At 35.8% G+C, this 23,621-nt stretch overlaps 1 protein-coding gene across 2 annotated transcripts; it reads right to left on the bottom strand.

The window, feature by feature from the left end:
- Nucleotides 1-6,226: 6,226 nt before the first annotated feature.
- Nucleotides 6,227-23,462, bottom strand: LOC110446559 (dynactin subunit 3-like). Of its 2 annotated transcripts, XM_021491762.1 has the most exons (8): nucleotides 23,353-23,462; nucleotides 19,616-19,636; nucleotides 11,866-11,950; nucleotides 10,682-10,768; nucleotides 10,125-10,208; nucleotides 9,345-9,403; nucleotides 8,893-8,952; nucleotides 6,227-8,442 (listed from the first exon to the last, which is right to left on the bottom strand). In XM_021491762.1, the coding sequence occupies exons 1-8, from the start codon at nucleotides 23,446-23,448 to the stop codon at nucleotides 8,362-8,364; spliced, it is 573 nt and encodes a 190-aa protein (XP_021347437.1). In that variant the 5' UTR covers nucleotides 23,449-23,462; the 3' UTR covers nucleotides 6,227-8,361. The 2 variants fall into 2 exon arrangements, with proteins under 2 accessions (XP_021347437.1, XP_021347438.1); XM_021491763.1 differs by lacking the exon at nucleotides 19,616-19,636.
- Between the last annotated feature and the right edge of the window lie 159 nt (nucleotides 23,463-23,621).

Genomic DNA, 23,621 nt, shown 5'->3' on the forward strand with positions numbered 1-23,621 from the left:
GTCAAAAAATGTAGGAGGAGATTGCCGGACAAAAAATCAAATATAGAAATGAACAAAGCTCAATAATAATGAAATAAGAGATATTTTGCAGTTATTGAAGCTTGGTAAGGCCTCGGGTGAGGACGGAATCAGTCACTATATGCTACGAAACACATCAGAAACCATTTGTGTCCCCCTTGAAATATTTTTTTAATGTCTTTATCGTCTGGTGTTTACCCAAACACGTGGAAAACAGTCAAAGTTATGCCTCTGTTTAAAAAGGGTGACAGGCATTCTCCCTCTAATTACAGACGAATTTCTTTATTTTCTACAGTTTGCAAAGTGTTTGAGAGAGTAATTTTCAAATACATGCATAATTATTTTATTGAAAACTCATTTTTTATAAGTGTCAGTCTGGTTTTTTGCCTGGCCATTCTACTGTAACATCTGTATTGCTATAGAAAGGAAAAAAACATGTATGTATGGTATTCTGCGATATTCTAAGGCTTTTGATGGGGTTTGGCATAAGGGTTTGATGATTAAGTTAAAAATCTTATGGAATATCAGGAGAATTTTATCAATGGTTGGAAAATTACCTATTTCAGGGGCACCAGAAAGTCTTTTTGAATAATTCTTACTCTCACTTAGGTTTCATTGAAGCAGTTGTTCCTCAGGGTTCGATTCTTGGACTTCTTTTGTTTCTTATCTATATTAATGATATTGCTGCTGTGTTTGAATCAACCTCTCATCTTTTTGCAGAAGATGCTTCTTTGTTAAAATCATCCTCTTCGTGTCTAGAAATTCCTAGTTCCGTTTAAGGTAAACGGAACTAGGAACCAGCCCCTAGTTCCGTTTAACATAAACGGAACTGGGAACCAGACCGGGGTCCGTATAGTAAACGTCTATGGGGTTTTTTTTGTAATTCTTTCCCTGTCTACTTCGCTAAACGGAAGGTCAAAGTCCCGTAGTTATATCTGAATCAAGGACAGGAATCAGTGTCAGTCTCCCTTAAACGGAACTGGGGTCTGGTTCCCAGTTCCGTTTAAGTAAAAACGGAACTGGAGATTGAATCTCAGTTCCGTATAAGACCAATTACTTTATAGGGGCTATGGTAGTCTTAATTTTCGTGTGAAAGGTTGTGGGTTCGATTTCTGTCCTTGATTCCGATATAACTACGGGACCTTGACCTTCCGTTTAGCGAAGTAGACAGGGAAAGAATTACAAAAAAACATAGACGTTTACTATACGGAACTGGGGTCTGGTTCCCAGTCCCGTTTAAGGAAAAAAGTAACTCGAGTATGACACTGATTCCTGTCCTTGATTCAAATATAACTACGAGCCTTTGACCTTCCGTTTTGCGCTATAGACAGGGAAAGAATTACCAAAAAAATGTACGTTTACTATACGGACCCCGGTCTGGTTCCCAGTTCCGTTTATGTTAAACGGAACTAGGAACTAGGAACTAGGAACTAACTTCAGGCTCCTGTCTCGTAATGCACGGTCCCAAACTTGGTTAGTAACATTCAATCCAGAAAAAACTGAAGTAATTTTTGTTTCAAACTAGATTGAAATTAATGAAGATTTGGAATTAGAATTTAATGGCGAACTTTTAAATTTTACTGATCATCATAAACATTTAAGTGTTATTTTTAATTCAAGGGCAAAATGGGAGGATCATATTTGTGCAAAATATACTTCAGTTATGAAAAAAGTCAACGTCTTACGTAGACTCAAATACTTATTGAATCGAGATAATCTTTTAAAGATTTATACATCTTTTATTTTTCCAGTTTTAGAATATGCTTGTGAATTGTGGGATGGTTGTACAGCTTATGAAACAGAAATGTTAGAGAAAGCCCAAAGAGAAGCTATTCGTATAATTACTGGACTTCCTTCTTATGCCAGAATCGAAAATTTACTTTTTGAATCTGGTCTAGAAACTCTTTCGAATCGAAGAAAACGCAGAAAACTTCAACTTTTGTATAAGATGCATAATAAATTAACTCCGGACTATTTAAATGATCTATTGCCGTCTAACGTTGCAGAAAATAACCGTTACACCTTAGAAACAATAATGATTATAGAGTTCTTCCTTTCAGGCTTTCTCTAACAAATTCATCTTTTATACCTCAACTCTTCGCATTTGGAATTCATTGGACCTTTCAGTACGATCATTGACTTCTTTACATTCTTTTAAAAACTCGTTAACTTCAAACATACTATCTCCTCCGCCAATCTACTTAGGTTTCGGTGAACGTAAATTAAACATTTTGCATACAAAACTTAGATATCAGTGTAGTCCAATTAAATATGATCTTTATAGGGTAAATCTTGTTGATAGTCCATTTTGTAATTGTGCCCATCACTGTGAAAATGCCTTTCACTTTTTTATGAGTGCCTACTTTTTAACGACGAAAGACGCATCCTGTTCCAAAATTGAAATGTCTTGTATGTTGATTTTGATTTAGAATTACTTTTATTTGGTAATACCCAAGCGTAGGTCATTCCACCAGCACAGTAAAACTTGGAAATAAGCAGACCTAGGGCTCGACTAGCAGATTTTGAAAGTTCTTTCACAGCCAAGTTCATATCAGCATAGTCATCGAACCAGAGACCTAAGTATTTATAACGGTCGGTACGTTCTAGGGAAAGTCCGTTGCAATGGAATGTATGTTGGGTAGCCGATATACTCCTATGTCTGAAATGCACACTCTTGGTCTTTCCAGCGTTTACCGATAGTCGCCAGCGGGAGCACCAAGATGACACGATGTTAAGAAGGGCTTGGAAGTTAATCTCTGATGACGTCAACAACACAATGTCGTCAGCATAAAAAAGACAACCTAAACTGACACCGTCAATGTCAATACCGAGTTCTGAAGAATTTAGCTCTTCAATTAAGTCATTAATATAGATTGCAAAGAGTGTCGGGGAGGCTAAACAACGTTGTTTTACACCACGTGACACAGACAGCCAATCAGTATGCAGATTGTTGACGCGTACACAACATGTAACACCGTTGTATAGTGCAAAAACAGCGTTATAAATTTCTCCTTTTATACCAGACTGTAAAAGCTTATACCACAAACAGTCTCTGACGACCGTATCAAAGGCTTTACGTAGGTCTATAAAACACGAAAACGTCGACTGCTTAGCATTTATTCGGTTTTTCACGATACTATAAAGCGAGTACACGTGATCCTCACAACTTCTGTCCTTGCGAAAACCGTTTTGAGCATCGTGTAGAATACCATGTTTTTCCAGCCAGGCGCTAAGACGACGGTTGAGGATATCACAATAGACCTTACAGGGAACGGACAAGGTTATACCCCGATAGGTTAATGGATCTATAGGGTCAGTGCTGTTAGGTTTTACGATCGGATTGATCAAACCTTGTTTCCATTTATCCGGAACAACTCCATAGTTAAAGCAATGGTTAATTAATGAAAACATAATATCCACACAAGCGTCGTTTTTGAGCACTTCCGCGGGAATATGGTCGATACTTGCAGCTTTTCCAATGTTTGTACGCCGTAGTGCTTCCATAACTTCCTGACGTTGAATCGGTGCGTTAAGGACGGAAATATCCAGATTATGCTTTAATGGAACCGTGTTATTTGCAACACACTCCTTAACCATTACATAATGTTCCTCGTTATACATTGGAGTTTCCCGATCCGTCGCGTACAGGCTCTCGTAGTCCGCTCGCCAACGCTCGAGGACATCTCGCGTGTCAGTAATAATATTACCATCAATATCCTTAACCGGTAGAGGTATAGCCGTACACTTGTCATTTACAATCCCAATTTTCCCGAAATCTTTCCAAAAAAGTTTATTATGCAATTCATTCATTTGTTGCTCTTGAAACTGTCGTTTAACATTTCTATGCAATTGATCGAACTCCTTACGCTCTGTACAGAATAAAGATTTGAGTTGACGTTTTTGTGATTTCTGATTATCAGCACATCTGAGCCAATTACGTTCTTTTTCAATCACAGAGTTCCATTTACATTGTAGTTCGTTGTTCCAATACGGTTTGTACAATGACTTTTTATTAGGACGTATAGTGGTCTTATTACGGATTCGCCTGCCAGCGTTATCCATATTTACATGTAGAAAATCTACGAAATCTTCATATGTAGAGTTAACGTCAGAGCTATTCCTTAGATGGTTTTCCAAACGTTCGATTGTTTCGTTGATGCTTGGTAAATAGTGGGGTCCGACAAGAAAATCATCCGGAACTTTTTTCGCGTTATAACGTCTCTGCGTGTCAGTTATATCGTTAACATCAGTTTGGAGACTTCGGTAAGTAATGCCGATTCTTATATCATCAGGCAGGTTCACTGTACACTCCAATAATGAATGGTCAGGATGAGAGTTAGGAATATTACCGTTGACGTTTTCTACTACGGAGGACATTTTCATTACCTTAAAGTCAACAAAATATTGCAGTTAGTCGTGTGGCACAATCATATAGTCCACGACACACACGTGAAGTTGTCGTCATCAACGTTGTAGCGCCCATTTATTAACACATAATATGTGTTACATGAGGAAATAATGTTGCAGATATGGCAAATGAAGTACAATATACATATTTATATACACATGTATAACTGAAAGAATGGACAGTTCAATTTAGAACCGGTACGGTATAGTAACATGATATGACATACATGGAATATAGATATTGATAATGCAAAGCAAACATAAATAAACATACATTTAATTCACAAGTTATTTTACTATTAACAGTTATACATATGCATCATTCACAAAAGAAACTGGAATTTAGAGAGTAAATGCGAATACTTCAACGTGTTAGTAAGCTTTGTAAAGTATGCAAAAAGTCCATATTTATTGATATCGAAAAATTAAATCAAGTAACATTCGATCAGTAGATTATAAAACCCGGTGTTATTCAGTTGTGATTAAACAGTAGTGTTTGATACTTACACGTGTTACCATTACTTTTCAATACTATCTCTCCTAGTCATGTCTTGTTGTAGCAACGTTAACCGTTTTCATATGGTCTAAGATGATACGAGGACGTGAACTCATCTCTCCTCCAAGAGAAGTTAAATACCACAGCCTACGATCATCTACTGTTTTTGTTTAGATTCCAGGCTCCTTTGGAAATGAAGCCGGGTGACGTCTTACAATCATAATGTACTTTCACGTCAACCAGTAAAACGTGACGACCTTCAGCGGAGCGTCAACCTCCGACGAAATGTGCTTTGAATCTATTCCTTTCGGTTTGTGTATGTGGCTGGTCCTGTCCGCTATATGACCGGACTGAACTGGTAGACGAATGCCAAGTAAGATCATTTCTTGAGGATCAAGCGACAATAGCAGCAATATTTACAAAGGTAGGTACTTTATCATCTGTCTCTAGGAAATCTGTAATTTACCTCTGTCCTTCTTAAAACATCAAACACAGTAGGGAAATTGTAAGATTGTCCAATCTATGTCGTAATGGCTTCACTTAAAATCGTTTTTGCGGATGATATGTACACTATACTTTCTTACAAAATATAAGAAATTAGACAGAAAATAGTATAGTTGATACTTTATCGACTAAAACTTTATTTTCAGACTGTTGGATTGAATGTAAAGAGGTTATCAAAGAGATCCGGACTCAGTACAGGTGTCTTACTGGAAAGTTAGGGGAACACGTGCTCCTCCAGATTAGTAAATACATCACTGTCGAACAAATAATCAATTTCTTCTCCTGTGACGTAGAAATTCGTTGGAGGCGTCGGATCAAACGCTATGTGATCAATACGCACGCGTAACTGTTTCCTCTCTACACTTACCATTTATTTATTGTAACTCCATACTGACTTCAATTCAAAGGTCTGTTAAACAAATCTTTTCTAATATTATAAATAGCCATTTCTTGATTTCAGAAACATATTACCACTACAATCAATATATGGCGTTCAAGATGTGTAAAGAAACCAGACGCTTCGGAATGCTTTTCCTATTCATATGATCTACCTATCCTGGTGTCTACTGTCAAATCCAGATCAGCCACGATCTCATAGTGAACACGACTTCTAATAGACTATCATGAGAAACACTGAAACATCATAACACAGAGAAACACGTTTCCTTTATCAAAGATCCACTATTGCATCGACTCGTCCTCATTTACTTCTTATCATTTTCTCTCTCTATTTTATCAGTCCACACATACAATTATAAGGGAGGACAAAATAAAAACGAAACAAATTGGTACCTGCATACAAGCTTTTATTTGTAAACATATTTCATATAACACTAAGAAAGTGTTTTTTCGTTTTTCTTAAAAACATTTAAACAATAGCGGGTAAACAAGGAGAGCCACAAAGTTAAAATATCGACATAGACTGTACACAAGTGAACTACATCTTAATAGTTGCTACAGTGTAATACTTGTGGCTATGCATTATAGAATCCTTAAAAAATAAATTAAGAACGACACATTTTAATTCATATTCATTTAACAACATTGATCATGTAAAGAGAACCTCGTTTCTCCAGCAATCATTGTTCCCCATTTAAAGTGGCAAGGTATTTCAGTGGCTGGACTATTGGACAATATATAGAAAAAGAGGGCACTGTCCCCACAATACCCATGCTTAGGATGAACACCATGTTATCATGAGTGGATTTAAAAACTGTTATGCTAAACTGTTCCAAGGCTTTTCAATTTTATCAGATTCACTGGGGATTTCGATCATATAAATAGAAGTAACACATGTATTTCTGTACATCGGCAACAATTTTGAAGTAAAAAATATTATTGTCTTTCATTAGTACCAATACCATCTGTATTACATACACTAGGATAGTGATGTCATATTAAGTTGCTGTCATATTAAAGCACCATTGAATTAGAAAATTTCATGAAGATCCATCCAGTATTTCAAAAAAATATCAAAATCCAAGATGGCGGCCTGTTGGCCATCTTGTTTTAAAGTATACATGCCCTAATAGTAACAGGCACTACTAGACAGCTTGATAGAGACCAAATAGGGATAAAATCCGTTAATCTCTATGGTATGGTATGGTTTTACCTCTATTTTCCCTATTTGGCCCTGGGGGTCACACCTACCATTAATACAAAATTGAGTGCCCTTGGCTTAAGGATACTCCAGACCAAATAAGGATAAAATCCCTTAATCCCTACGGTAGTAGAAGGATTTTAAAGGTTTTACCTCTACTTCCCCTAGTCGGCCTCGTCCCTCTACCCCGAGGGGGGGCAACACCCATACCTGCTAAATGACCCGCATGTTGTGGGTGACAACCGCAAAAATTAACCTATCACCCGCAACCAACTTGACCTGCGGATCATACAAATCTTCCGCATTTCCTCCACATAGCCCGGAATCACCCGCCTCCGCGCTCGTATCAATGGCAAATCATGATTATTTTAATTGACCAAAATCTGCATGATAAAGCTTCCCGATAACGATCGCAAGATTGCTTTAAGATTTTTTGCAGTCTCACAAATTTGAGTGTACCAAGATATTATATCAATATTATAAATACCTGTATTTAACTTTAAATGCATATTTCATTTTTTATTTATTTTCTCCAGTTTCCAACCTGCAGGCAGTCAGATTCCCAATGTAGTACATACAGATGAGGGAAAGAAATAGATAGGGGAGCTTCTAGAGGAGTCCATGCTCCCAGTATGTTCTACAATTACTCAAACTACCTGTATCTGTCATGACCCCCATTTGGAGATTCAGGGGTTAGCAGGTATGCACACCCTCCGATTATACAAAATTGAGCTCCCTTGGCCTAAGGATGCTCCACATCAAATGAAGTCAAAATCTACTTGGCAATTAAGGACAAGTAGTGTTTTCAAGGAACAGTTAGTTGACGGACGTACGGACAAACGGCATGACGGACGGACGACAGACGATTGACACTGCGGTATGGTATAAGCTCACCATGGTCCTTTGGACTAGGTGAGTTAAATATACCAGAGTAGTATAAGGACAAAGTTGGTACTAAAGTTTATTGTTCTGTGACTGAACACAGGAAATCATAGGATGGTGTCTTGACAAAGTATTTGGTCTGAACGATGTACCAGTATCCAGTTACATACCAGCCATGCTGGATACCGGGAAACAGGATAAGTAGGTGCTTGACTAAAGAGGCACAACTTTTATCTTTATATTTTGGGGGGAAATTTAATCCCATCTACCTTGCAAAATTAAAAATAAAGAGTAAAGTAGTACCACATCTATAGACTCTTTCAAATGCACTTCTATATATCATGTAGTAAAACACTGTTGGCTCTGCCACTTCATATTGCACTTGTTCTGCTGAATAATAAATAAGTCAGATCAACTTAAATCCAGTAGAGTAAATATGGCTCCATCATGCTGGTCACTTCTTGGCAAGTTTTGCCATTTCTAATTTAGTTATGATTTCATCCCATTGTACAAACTGCTTGGACACCATAGAAACCTGAAAGATGGTTGGTTAAGGACAAATATGAACAATAGGTCCAAAGGACCTGTATTAATCATCCAAAAAACTTCAAAGGGATATATAATAATTCAGTCTGAATATTTACAGGAAGCTTTTGTTATCATATTTTATCTTAAAAGTTCTTTTAATAGAATATAAAGGATATCTCATGGTTTCCTGTTGAACCATATAGAATTCACGAGAATGGCAGAATATAAATATTTATATTAAGTGTAAATATCAGTATTTTCTGCAATAAAATTTTCTATCTGATTTCATTGTTTTAAAAAGCTACATGCCTTTTGGGCAGTTAAGCCAACAATAAAACAAGTGCCAACCCTTGAAGTAAATATAACTGCATTTCCTAAGAATTTGAAAATCCATACCACAGAATTCTATATCCAATGTCAGGTATAAAGTTAACAGTACAAGCTCTATAAAGGATACAATATTGTTGTAGGCAGAGAGAATATTCCTCACTTCATCTGTTACTTCTGCAGTCTTGTCCTGTGTTGAAAAAAAACCCATCAAAGTAAACAAGAAAATCTTTAAACTTGAGTTGATATACTAATAAGCTTGTACATTTCAACATGTTTTAGCCAGTTTTTTTCAAGTTTGAATGTCCATGATTTTTTTTTATATAATATCGATTGTTTTTCACTACAGTAAAAGTCAATTTAAAGCTTCCCATTTCATTGAGTACCAATAATTTTAAGGTCCCTATTCAATCCTCCAATCCTTCTGATTGTTACCAAGAAAATAATTCCCCTTTTTTCATTTTGTCTAATATCTTCCTTGATATATCACCAAGCCCCTTTATAACGCCACCTTCAGTGAACAAATGTTGGCAGTATAAAATTATTTTACTGCAGAAATATTCTGCCTGCCATTGTCATTACCTGTTGACTCAGTTGAGCCTGGCTAAGTTCCTGGAATTTAGTTGTATTCTTTGGTAGTGCTTCAAATACAGAAATAGCAGGTATTTATCAAAAATATGAAATATTATGAACAATTTTCCAGCTTGCTTTATTATGATAATAGGCATTGGATCAATGCACAAGAAACTTAGTCTGATTAAGTTTGTAATTTAGAACAAGAATACTGCGGGACAGAGCCATACATGCCGTCCCATGCCAAACTGACATACTTAAAATCACTCTGATGCATTATTGTATTTAAATCTACGAAACCATTAAATAGTAACTACATTTGTAGTCTATTACCATCAATCTTAATTACTTCTGGGATGTGGTAAATACAGAAAATGTGCGAGCGGTAATCAATTATAAAACTGGAACCGATTCCCATTGCTATTGTTATCGTGTGTATATATCAATGATTTCCTGCAAGTTTCATGTTATGACCTTGGGACTAGTAAGTCGCCCAGACTGTGGCCAAACTCCTAGGTAGCATAATTGTGTTCAACTTTTTTATGCCCAGCAAGTAGCTTTAAGTTCATGTATAGGGTGGGGATCTCGACAATTTCCAAGTTATGACCCATGGATTAAGTTCCCAGAGGCAAAAAGTACCTCAGGGGTAATCATGGTAATACCACTGCTTTTGTTACCTCGTGTCTAGCAATTGAATATAATATATGCCAGGCCATGGCAGAAGTTTGCTTGACTCTTTTTCAAACAAAGGCACAACTTCCAGTTTAACTTATGATCATTTGTACGTACCTTTCATATATTCACTGTTTATACAATCCTGAATAGATTCCATCGTTTCCAGGCGAGCAGTCTGCTGGCGAATAAAATCTTCATCTGGAAAAAAACCCAGTGATTTAGAAGTTCCACAGAAGTTCTGGTTGGTGACCATGTTTATCTTAATGCTCACATTTGTTTGTTTTTAAAACTTTCAAAAGCTGTTACTTCAGAGTGTCTTTTAAAAATTCTCTAAACTGTAAAAATGGAATTAACCGTGTACAACCAGTATCTTTAACCCTTTCACCCCTATGTAAGTAACTTTAGTAGACTTTACCACAGAAATATCCGGATGAGTCCACTTTGGTCTAAAGTAGAGAAGGGTTAACATCTATAACCAGTAATCTTGCAGACAACACTGTATCATAATATGTCTTGACAAGAAGAGTGTCTACAAGTGTGTTTTTTTTGTCAATTGAAACACCCAAATATCAAATTACTGTCAGAGATTATGAAAATTTAAGTTTGTATTTGGCATCATAAAAACATAAAAAACCACCAACATATTCAAAGAGTGATGATGTGATACAGACCTGCCATAATGGTGTCGGCTTTTGCAGAGTCTGACACAGTCATCTCATCTGTATAAGATGGGTCAAGGTACTGCTGGATGTCTGCTACTGTAACACAGCAAAACAGTGGAATAAAGTCAATACATGAACAGTTTCCACATACATCAACATGTACACATCAGAAATATATTGTCTTTCATTCTTTTTTTTGTCATACTGCTATCTAAAAGTGTTTCTTCGATGTTTAAATAGTAAAGAAATTCAGACACTAGCTGCTATTTCATCTTGTATACTGTTTCAATTAAATAAAACCCACAATTTAATAGTTTTTCCAAATTTTCAGATACATAACTTCAGTACTACTCTAGGGCTTGAAATATGTCGCATCACATGCACAAATCCTCATTATTCCAAACAAGAGGCCCATGGGCCTTAACGGTCACCCGAGTCCTACAGTATTTATTTTTGTTGTTGAAATATGTACCAATTTGAGTAAAAAATAGTTAAGTATAATGTTAACTTAACTTTTTCAGGACCATGAGCTGATCATTCCTAGACCGATTTTCAGTGAGATCGGCCTATCAGAACTTGTTTTTAAGTTTGAAATAGGTATTTACAAAATAACGGCCATGGCAGCCAAATTGTATTTCTGATTGACCCGAAAAATAACAACACTTTGTCAGGACCATGATTCGATCATTCCTACAAAGTTTCAGTTCAATCGGCCAAGTAGAACTTTACTTTAAGTTTGAAATAGTTTTTCAAAATGGCGGCTGTGGCGGCCATATTGAATTTCTGATCAACCCGAAAAATAACAACAGTTTGTCAGGACCATGAGTCGATCATTCCTACAAAGTTTCAGTTCAATCGGCCTAGCAGAACTTGACTTTAAGTTTGAAATATTTTTTCAAAATGGCGGCCACGGCGGCCATATTGGATTTCTGATTGACCTGAAAAATAACAACACTTTGTCAGGACCATGAGTCGATCATTCCTACCAACTTTCAGTTCAATCGCCCCAGTAGAACTTGACTTTAAGTTTGAAATAGTTTTTCAAAATGGCGGCCGTGGTGGCCATATTGGATTTCTGATTCAAACTTGTCTTGGCATTATCCAGCTATCTCAAAACGTAGCCTTTTTTTCTTGGAACAAAGAATGGCTTTAACTTACATATATGGAGGGTCCAGTATTATTCCTGTACTTACATTTACTATAGGTCTGTGATATACGCTTTTTACCCTGAACTGCAGCATTGGTCTTTGTCTGGACATTGTGTATGCTATCAATGCACTGAAAATCAAAACAAAATGGAAAATTAGGTCACCTTGGAATGATGTTGTTACACATATCACACAACCATATAAAGTATCAATTGGAAAATTTCCCAAAAATAAAATCAGTATAAATCTGTTCTTACTTGTAGGATGATTGTAACAATACCAAATGGCAGGCAGGCAGACTTTTACTGAGGCATGTATAAAGTAACAGTGAACTGTATATATCACTACAATTCTACAGCATCCAAACACTATTGTACCAGCACAAACTTTGATGTGTGTTATTCAATACTACAAATACACTGCTTTCCCAGCAATTCTCAACAAAGCACCGATGTTTCTTCCTAAAGGGCGCTTGCAGTGGTTATTTGGGCATCTTTTCACACTCAACATCTAAACATGATTTGCTATTGATGATCCAAATAAACAGACACAAATTGTGCAAATAGTATAAGCATAGTACAATTATGATATACATCTACATCATCACCTAATTCAGACCACCAGAAGTCTTCCTGTTGACACAATGTTTTCATTTGTTTCACATTAACAATATATGTCTAAAAATTAAATTCAACCATTATTTTTCCATTTACAGTTCATATTTTAATTTTTCCAAATACAGATATTATTTTTAATTTAATACAAATCTTCCTACACTATATCAAACAGCAAAGAAAGGTTAATTACCAGGCCATAGCCTACAATTCAAAGCAGCTTAATTATATCTCCATGTACGGAGCGTCATGGTGCAGAGAAAGCAGCTGGTGTGAAGTAGCACTAATGTAAGCTTTCATGTCTATATATACATGTACTGTAGGTAAACTGTACACACAGACTGTTTTTTTGCAGTTGGTTAAAGGAACTAAAAACTAGTTGTGCAGATGTATATGTTTACTTTTAGTGCCTGGGTGATAAAGAAAATCCACTCTTGGACTTTAGATCTATGGTGACCTTCTGATTTCTCACACGTTAATTTAATACACATCAGCAAAATTTAATTAGCCCTTATATATAAACTTTATATGTAATAAGGAGAAGGTAAATTTTCATAATATACCTCGAGAAAACAGACTTGGTCTGGCAGGTGACTCTATACCTTTTCACATCTAATAGGGGAATCTAACCCTTACTGCCTTGATGTAAGGCGAGTGCTTTATGAGCCAACCGACCATCCAGTCCTAATTTCCAACACTATATTTTGATGCACACACTGGCAAATTTACCTACCCCTTCATTAATTTCCAACATACAGACAAGATAAAGCCTGAAAGGTCTTACATATCAGATAGAACATACAGCCCTATCATACATACAAGATTAAACATACAGCACTAGCCCTATCTTACATACAAGATTAAACATACAGTGCTAGCCCTATCTTACATATAAGATTAAACCTACAGCACTATCTTACATATAAGATAGAACATACAGCCCTATCTTACATACAAGATTAAACCTACAGCCCTATCTTACATATCAGATGGAACATACAGCCCTATCTTACATAAAAGATGGAAGCTACAGCCCTATCTTACATACAAGATAGAACATACAGCACTAGCCCTATCTTACATACAAGATTAAACATACAGCACTAGCCCTATCTTACAAGATTAAACCTACAGCACTAGCCCTATCTTACATATAAGATAGAACATACAACCCTATCTTACATATAAGATGGAACATACAGCCCTATCTTACATATAAGATAGAACACACAGCCCTATCTTACATATAAGATGGAACCTACAGCCCTATCTTACATACAAGATTAAACCTACATCCCTATCTTACATATAAGATAGAACATACAGCACTATCTTACATACAAGATTAAACATACAGCCCTATCTTACATATAAGATTAAACCTACATCCCTATCTTACATATCAGATGGAACCTACAGCTCTATCTTACATACAAGATTAAACCTACAGCCCTATCTTACATATAAGATTAAACCTACAGCCCTATCTATCATATAAGATGGAACCTACAGCCCTATCTTACATACAAGATTATACCTACAGCCCTATCTTACATATAAGATGGAACGTACAGCCCTATCTTACATATAAGATTAAACAAACAGCCCTATCTTACATATAAGTTAGAACATACAGCCCTATATATCTTACATACAAGATTAAACATACAGCCCTATCTTACATATAAGATGGAACCTACAGCCCTATCTTACATACAAGATTAAACATACAGCGCTAGCCCTATCTTACATATAAGATAGAACATACAGCCCTATCTTACATATAAGATTAACCCTACAGCCCTATCTTACATATAAGATTAAACATTCAGCGCTAGCCCTATCTTACATATAAGATAGAACATACCGCCCTATCTAACATACAAGATTAAACATACAGCCCTATCTTACATATAAGATGGAACCTACAGCCCTATCTTACATACAAGATTAAACCTACAGCCCTATCTTACATACAAGATTAAACCTACTGCCCTATCTTACATATAAGATTAAACATACAGTGCTAGCCCTATCTTACATATAAGATAGAACATACTGCCCTATCTAACATACAAGATTAAACATACAGCCCTATCTTACATATAAGATAGAACATACAGCCCTATCTTACATATAAGATTAACCCTACAGCCCTATCTTACATATAAGATTAAACATACAGCGCTAGCCCTATCTTACATATAAGATAGAACATACCGCCCTATCTAACATATAAGATTAAACCTACAGCCCTATCTTACAAACAAGATTAAACCTACAGCCCTATCTTACATTTAAGATAGAACATACCGCCCTATCTTACATACAAGATTAAACATACAGCTCTATCTTACATATAAGATGGAACCTACAGCCCTATCTTACATATAAGATGGAACCTACAGCCCTATCTTACATACAAGATTAAACCTACAGCCCTATCTTACATACAAGATTAAACATACAGCCCTATCTTACATATAAATTGGAACCTACAGCCCTATCTTACATACAAGATTAAACCTACAGCCCTATCTTACATATAAGATGGAACCTACAGCCCAATCTTACATACAAGATTAAATCTACAGCCCTATCTTACATATAAGATTAAACCTACAGCCCTATCTTACATATAAGATTAAACATACACCGCTAGCCCTATCTTACATATAAGAAAGAACATACAGCCCTATCTTACATACAAGATTAAACATACAGCCCTATCTTACACCTACAGCCCTATCATACATACAAGATTAAATCTACAGCCCTATCTTAATTATAAGATGGAACATACAGCCCTATCTAGCCCTATCTTACATTTAAGATAGAACATACCGCCCTATCTTACATACTAGATTAAACCTACAGCCCCATCTTACATATAAGATGGAACCTACAGCCCTATCTTACATATAAGATAGAACCTACAGCCCTATCTTACATACAAGATTAAACATACCGCTCTATCTTACATATAAGATGGAACCTACAGCCCTATCTTACATACAAGATTAAACCTACAGCCCTATCTTACATATAAGCTGGAACCTACAGCCCAATCTTACATACAAGATTAAATCTACAGCCCTATCTTACAAATAAGATTAAACATACAGCCCTTTCTTACATATAAGTTAGAACATACAGCCCTATCTTACATACAAGATTAAACATACAGCCCTATCTTATATATAAGATGGAACCTACAGCCCTATCTAACATATAAGATGCAACCTACAGCCCTATCTTACATACAAGATTAAACCTACAGCCCTATCTTACATATAAGATGGAACATACAGCCCTATCTTACATATAAGATAGAACATACAGCCCTATCTTACATACAAGATTAAGCCTACAGCCCTATCTTTCATGTAAGATGGAATATACAGCCCTATCTTACATATCAGATGGAACATACAGCCCTATCTTACATATAAGATGGAACCTACAGCCCTATCTTAATTATAAGATGGAACATACAGCCCAGCTATCTTATATACAAGATTAAACCTACAGTGCTATCTTACATATAAGATGGAACCTAAAGCCCTATCTTACATATAAGATTAAACCTACAGCCCTATCTTACATATACGATGGAACATACAGCCCTATCTTATATACAAGATTTAACCTACAGCCCTGTCTATGTGGTCAATAAGCACAGGTACAACCATCGTACATCCAGTGTGTCAGAAATGTTGGACCATCTAAAGCTGCGCCCTCTAGCAGATAGACGTAGAGATGCTCGTCTGACCATGCTTCATAAAATTGTAAACCAGAAAGTCGCTATCGTAAAATCAGACAGATTAATTCCTAAAGTTAGAAAATCCCGAACAAACCTCCAGTTTTCATATCAAATTCCCAACTCAAAAACCCAGACCAGAAAGGCATCATTCTTCCCTAGAACTATACCCGAGTGGAATAAACTCCCACCTGACATTATTTCGAGCCCCACAACAGAATTACTCAAATCAGCCCTCTACCGTCACCTTTCAAACGCAAATTAGACCATCTCGTATCTTTTAAAAACAATCTCTTTCCATGTTTCACTCCTCGTCTGACATTTTATCTTCAACTTCAGTACCATTTAGAAGTAGAAACTATCTTGCATACAATATTAAACCTACAGCCCTATCTAATATATAAGATCGAACCTACAGCCCTATCTTACATATAAGATGGAACATACAGCCCTATCTTATATACAATATTAAACCTAGTGCTATCTTACATATAAGATGGAACCTAAAGCCCAATCATACATATAAGATTAAACCTACAGCCCTATCTTACATATACGATGGAACATACAGCCCTATGTTACATATCAGATGGAACCTACAGCCCTATCTTATATACAAGATTAAACCTATAGCCCGATCTTACATACAAGATTAAACCTACAGCCCTATCTTACATATAAGATGGAACATACAGCCCTATCTTGCATATATGATAGAACATACAGCCCTATCTTATATACAAGATTAAAATTACAGCCATATCTTACATATAAGATGGAACATACAGCCCTATCTTACATACAAGATTAAACCTACAGCCCTATCTAACATACAAGATTAAACCTACAGCACTATCTTACATATAAGATGGAACATACAGCCCTATCTTACATACAAGATTAAACTTACAGCCCTATCTTATATAGAAGATTAAACTTACAGCCCTATCTTACATATAAGATAGAACATGTACAAATACAAAACAGGAAAGCTGCAGCCCTATCTTACATCCAGTCTAATAATCTACCATGTAGTAGTATTACTCTTTCATTTTGGTGGTGAAACTCTTTAACAGGGAATCCGGAGGAACTTAATTATGTTTCAGTAACACCAATAATGCAGAATTTTGTAACAAATGAATTCTTGAGAATAAGCTAATAGAGATGAAGATCAGCCAGTGATGTAGGATAACTAGTGTTAGTATTAATGAGTGTGGTACTTAAACAAACCAACCACCATCAAATTTAACCACTCCAATCTCTAATATTGTAAAAATGTGCGAAATCTCTCCCATGAAAAAAAAAATACAAAATAGATACAAATATATGTTGACATGATTACAAAATCGATGTTGAAGGAGGAGTGTGACATTTAGATACCTGCTAGCTGCTTGTACAATGTTTCAGTGTACTAATTCTAACTGTTATAAAAAAGGTTTATTTTCCCCCGGTTTCCCATATATGATAATATGTTATTTTATATGGATTTGCATGATTTTAATTAAAATATTCATTTGAATGGATACTTTTATTACAATGTTGTACTAGTTTTTAATTCTGCATACCTAGTATTTAATATCACCAATTACTGATTTTACAATGTGTGAATACTGTTGAAATCAGATCCTTGTTCAGTATGAATCACTGTGCAAATTAAGGCCAACCATATGTAGAGTATCATAATTTCCAGGTAAGATCTAATAGAGACTGATGTACCAGCATATTGTTGTCAACACATACAGGTTAGTCTGATTAATGAGTTAGTAAGAATGAGTAACCAAACACCTAACACTATTTCAAATTCATGATCCAGAAAATAAAGTTTTTTCAGTTGTTCAATTATTTCTTTTAAGTCACATTTATTATTAGCTGAGAATGGTATTATCTGGATTATGAATTCATTACTGTACTTTAAAAAAGGTTGTCACTGTGTCTGAGCCCTGAGCACAGATTGTATGTATTCAGAATCAGTGTCCACGACACATTTCTTGGTCATATTTAACTTTCCATTGATTAATAAAAAAAAAAATCATATAGAAAAATAACGAGAAATTATTTTAAAAGAGACTTGGAGTAAAAAATTTACTTGGTATAGTGCTGGAGTATCGATATCAGAAACAGCTAGAGATGAGAACAGATCAGTCAAAAACAATGCTCACCGAATATCACACAAAACACAAGCTATCCCTTACCAACTCCAACAATCCGACAATATTCGTTAAAGGATTTGAGACATAAAAACAGTCCATACAACCTTGAAGTGTTCAACCACAATTACAATAAACATCAACCAAGCTCTTAATATCAGATGGTCACAGCGAACAAACATCATCAGTACTAGAGGTTGATACAGAACAGGACCAGGTGGAGTAACATCGTCAGTACTAGAGGTTGATACAGAACAGGACCAGGAGGAGTAACATCGTCAGTACTAGAGGTTGATACAGAACAGGACCAGGAGGAGTAACATCGTCAGTACTAGAGGTTGATACAGAACAGGACCAGGAGGAATAACATCATCAGTACTAGAGGTTGATACAGATCAGGACCAGGAGGAGTAACATCATCAGTACTAGAGGTTGATACACAACAGGACCAGGTGGAGTAACATCGTCAGTACTAGAGGTTGATACAGAACAGGACCAGGCGGAATAACATCATCAGTACTAGAGGTTGATACAGATCAGGACCAGGTGGAGAAACATCATCAGTACTAGAGGTTGATACAGAACAGGACCAGGTGGAATACCATCATCAGTACTAGAGGTTGATACAGAACAGGACCAGGTGGAGTAACATCGTCAGTACTAGAGGTTGATACAGAACAGGACCAGGAAGAGTAACATCATCAGTACTAGAAGTTGATATAGAACAGGACCAGGTGGATTAACATCATCAGTACTAGAGGTTGATACAGAACAGGACCAGGTGGAGAAACATCAACAGTACTACAGGTTGATACAGAACAGGACCAGGTGGAGGATTGAAATTGTAAAAGGGGAAATAACTCCTCTAAAAATATAGGAATCAAATAGTGATTATGTTTATAATTTAACTATACTTAGAAAGCAGTGAACCACACTTCAAATGCAAAAAGATAATTATACCAGCAGTATATATACAAACCATTACCATAAAATCATAATATGTAAAGCCAAAAGTAACACAGGGATTTGGGACATAATTCACAGCTCACATATAGTGAACTAATTTCTGTGGTCCTCCAGGGATTTGTTATCGATGCATTTTACTGCATGTCTTTAAATTCACCATGATTACATAAAATTAGTTTTTATACAGTTGTAATATGTGTAAAATTGGACACTGATCACATTTGAATACATGTGCTGAGCTAGAGTGTTAGTGCATGTATGTCAACCATATATGAACACTTGTGTGTGGCCAAAAACGGCTGTGTTACCTCTTCTCTTTGCTTGCAACCCTGTATTTAGAAATGTCAAAATACAAAGCAAATATTAGTTTTTACAACAAAATAAATAACTTGCACAATCAATACAAATAGAACATATAATTTATACATCATTCATTGTACACAGTAGGAACACACATGTAACAAATTTAATGCTGTGTCATGTAAGGCTAGATGCAGGGCAAAAGGAATTAAGACAGGTTACAAAACCAATACAATACCAAAAGCATTAAGTACAATTATTTAAGCATTTCACAGCTTTTAGATGGCAACTAAAATGTGGGGGTCATTTGTCATCACGCAGTGATTCCCAAATGTAGGAAGACTGATACCTTGCAATAATATTTTATGTCATGTTTGCAAGATCTATATTGCCTGCAAGTTTTCTCAGCATTTAGCATACATTTGCAGTTACAGAAAATACTGCCAACACTGATTAACTTCAAGGCAGTAAATTGCATGCATGTTAATGCCAGTCTTTCTTCTACAGAACAGTATTTCAACATTTAAGGTGGCTCCACACTTTCGTAATTAACCAGCGAAACTCGTTGAAACTTTCATATAATGGTTATGCAACTATGTAGAGTTGATTTTATGAAAATCTAAACACTCCGATAGTTAGGGGACTTTTTTGGAAAAAATACCAAAAAATTGAATTTTCGTCAATTTTAATATTTTCCGGTTTTTTTTGGGTGTGACATTGTTCGGAACAATAACAACAATAATAAAATGAAAAGAAGCATTTCTAATTAACCCTACAAATATTTTATTTATCGCAAAATATGTAACACATGTTACACAAAGTGTTTTTTATTGAATTTGAACGGATAAAAGTTATTATCTACAAGCTAAAAGCCAACAGGACACAAAGATCTATACATATAGAATGGGAAATTGAACAAAATATACACAATGGCTTTATAATTAATTTATTTTACATTTTACAATCACTTCGATCCGGGTAAGAGTTATCTTCCTTGAAAAAAATCGGAACTTTTTGCAGAGGGGTGACATTTACACAATGACAGTTGTCCCTGTTTACATATAACAAAAATGATGGAAATAAATCAAAAATATGATATCAAAATTATCAATTTATTGTTCTTTAATGGAACCAAATTACCCTCAGTCATGTACACTTTGGACATCATTCCACAGTCCGCTAACTCACGGTATATTTATAATTACATGTCAGGTACATATGTGACCAGAGGCTATCGCATGGTATGCCGTTCTCACGTGCACTCACACATGCATTTCATAGGTATCTTGATATTTTACAAAACATTATTTTCACAGAGTAAGTAGACTACATTTGTAAACACGATTTAATCGACAGAGCGAAACTCCCTCAACAGCGAAAATCGTAACGACCTCGAGCTTATGAACTCGTGTTGCACATGTGAGGTCGGTACGTCCGCATTCCATGCGTTTCCTATATGACCTTCTTGAGGTCGTTTGGTCTCATGTCACTATCTTCCCGTGAGTCTGTTTATGTCTATGAATTTGAAAGCTTTATTCCTGAAATACGTGTGATTATACATTTCCCGGTAAAATCTCGATATCGGGTGTTGACATATCATCGGCACGCACGTGTACTATTGTTTACCAGGGGCCTGTTCGTTTATGCGGAGCAACCGGTTTGACCGTTTATAAATGTAACAATTTCGGGTATAAATCCTGGCGGACCTGCAAATGTGTATGCAGGCCTTGCAAGGCTTTCTCAAGGCTCGCCTGAAAGCAGCATCAGATTACTAGGTCCGACCTTATTTAATAAACGAACAACAGTGGTCCGATCGGTTTGACCGTTTAAACGAAAACGGCCAAGGTGTAACTATAATTTGCACAACGACATTGAATGCCCGATACGCAATACGGAAATGACGACACGGTGTACATGCACATTTCGATCAAGATAATTGAGTCCGAGCTGTACTTTTTCCGGAAGTACGTCACGAAAATGGACGCTGATGACGATGTGTGGAGCCACCTTAAGAGGAAATATTGAAAAAGTATAACATCCAATGTCTGCTTTTCCTGCTGCAAGGTCTTGAAATTCATCCATCTATTTGTATCTACCGGTAGGTATGAAACACCATTCATATCAAATAAATGCATCCCAACTCCATGCATTTCAACTATATTTCTAAAAATTAATGTTCAATTTTTTTATAAACACTAACAGTTTCAAGTATTCAGTTTGCAAATGACAGCCATCTGAAAACAATACTGACATTTTAAGTTATTTTTCAACTTGCAATTTCTAAAATATGCGTGGCAGATTTTGATTGTACAAGGAATATGCCTTAGCTCAGTAGTAGAGCGTCGGACTAGATACCTAGAGATTGCAGATTCCATCCCTGGTGGAAACACACTATAACTATTGTAGTCTGTTTAACCATCATCAAAACAGAGTGTGCCTAATGCTTAGATTCATGCACTTGGTCTTGTTTACATTGGTTGGATGACAAGCCTAGATCTAGAGTGCATCACAAAATATTGCCATACAGAACATGTATTATAATGCATATGCATATAATGTCACAAGATTATCTTTTTTAATTTTCAGAATATGGACCTTACTTTCAGGTCTAAATGTGTTATCAAAACATTCAAACTGAATTATTGATCATATATATGAACCGATGATTCAACAGGTTCTGACCACTTTTTATTTGGGCTGTTATACCAGGTTGAGTACAACGGTGCATATGTAATAATCTTGCGTTTGGGTAACAGTTACCCATTTGCAGTAACAATTTTATTACTAAGATGGGGAATAAAGTGAAATAAATACACATACAGTTCTTTTAAACAGTTGGAGTATAAAAAGGGCGTTTTTCTTTTAGCTAAATCCAATATTTAACACACTGTTAAGTGTGTGAAGTACATTTATTCACAAAAAGTTATCAATTCTGATGTCTAACATTTTGTAAAAATGACACCTCATATCACTGACTTTGCTCTCCATCGACTTCAGTGTGTAGTCAATGGGATCCTTCCAGTGCAAATGTGACAGGTGTGCATGATTTTTTTCAGTGTGCTATTTATAGCTGCTATACAACACACTTTAAGCAATGGAGGTGATATACTTTGTCATTTTCCCAAAGATTTAGACAACTGAATTAGCATATTTTTGTGCACAATTGTACCTCATTGTATTTTTTATTGGATTGTGCTGCCTTTTTTTGCTTCAGGCGTTTAAAAGAACTTTGTGTTTTTATTTCACTTTATTCCCCATCACAGTAATAAAATTGTTACTCAAATGGGTATAACTGTTACCAATATGCATGATTATTACCTACTCCTATAACATGAGAGGCCACTGGTCGCCTTTTTTCTATCGGATATGATTTTGCCGACTGCGACGCGGCGCCTGTCAAAAGTTTTTCGCCGTGTAAAAAACCTCTAACATTGTTGGAGTAGATTATTACCCATATGTGCCGTTGTGCCCAACCTGTTAGGATTTCTGTTAGACATTCTCATAATTTGAGAAATTAGAATTATATAGGCCTAGCATGCAACATATCATTTCTTATTATTATTGATAAAAGCCCTTGTCGATTTTGACGAGTATGCTGCAACATTGTCTAGAATTTAGAAACTGTTCTCCTTTTCAAAACCAATCAATACCACACTGTCATCCTCATAATTTATAATACAGTACAAAAAAGGAAAAGGAAACATGTGAAGAATATTTCTAGTGGTAAATGTTGATCTATAAACACCTTTGGATAGAGTGCGTCTTTATCTGAAGTCCCAAATACCAGACATTCTAGTAAAGTTATGCGATTTTCAAGCTGGTCCAGTTGATCGTCGGCCATGTCTGCTTAGTTGATGATCCACAGAGCAAATATTTATTGTCTTTAACAAAAATGAAGCACTAAAATATGTGTGTTAAAGTAATTTAGTCTACATAATGTTTATATATTAATCATAACACTGATTGAACAAATTAAGGATATACCAGAATTTGTCAAGGTAATAAATCTCGAGC

The sequence above is a fragment of the Mizuhopecten yessoensis genome, unplaced genomic scaffold, assembly GCF_002113885.1.
Source record: "Mizuhopecten yessoensis strain PY_sf001 unplaced genomic scaffold, ASM211388v2 scaffold2795, whole genome shotgun sequence".
Lineage (NCBI taxonomy): Eukaryota > Metazoa > Mollusca > Bivalvia > Pectinida > Pectinidae > Mizuhopecten > Mizuhopecten yessoensis.

Excerpts from the sequence above, each read along its gene's own strand:
- LOC110446559 (XM_021491762.1), bottom strand. The coding sequence starts at position 23,448 with ATGGCCGACGATCAACTGGACCAGCTTGAAAATCGCATAACTTTACTA. Across the intron at positions 19,637-23,352 it reads AAGACGCACTCTATCCAAAG|GGTTGCAAGCAAAGAGAAGA; the intron begins GTGTTTATAGAT and ends TTCTAAATACAG. Across the intron at positions 8,443-8,892 it reads TCTCTGCCTACAACAATATT|GTTTCTATGGTGTCCAAGCA; the intron begins GTATCCTTTATA and ends ACCATCTTTCAG.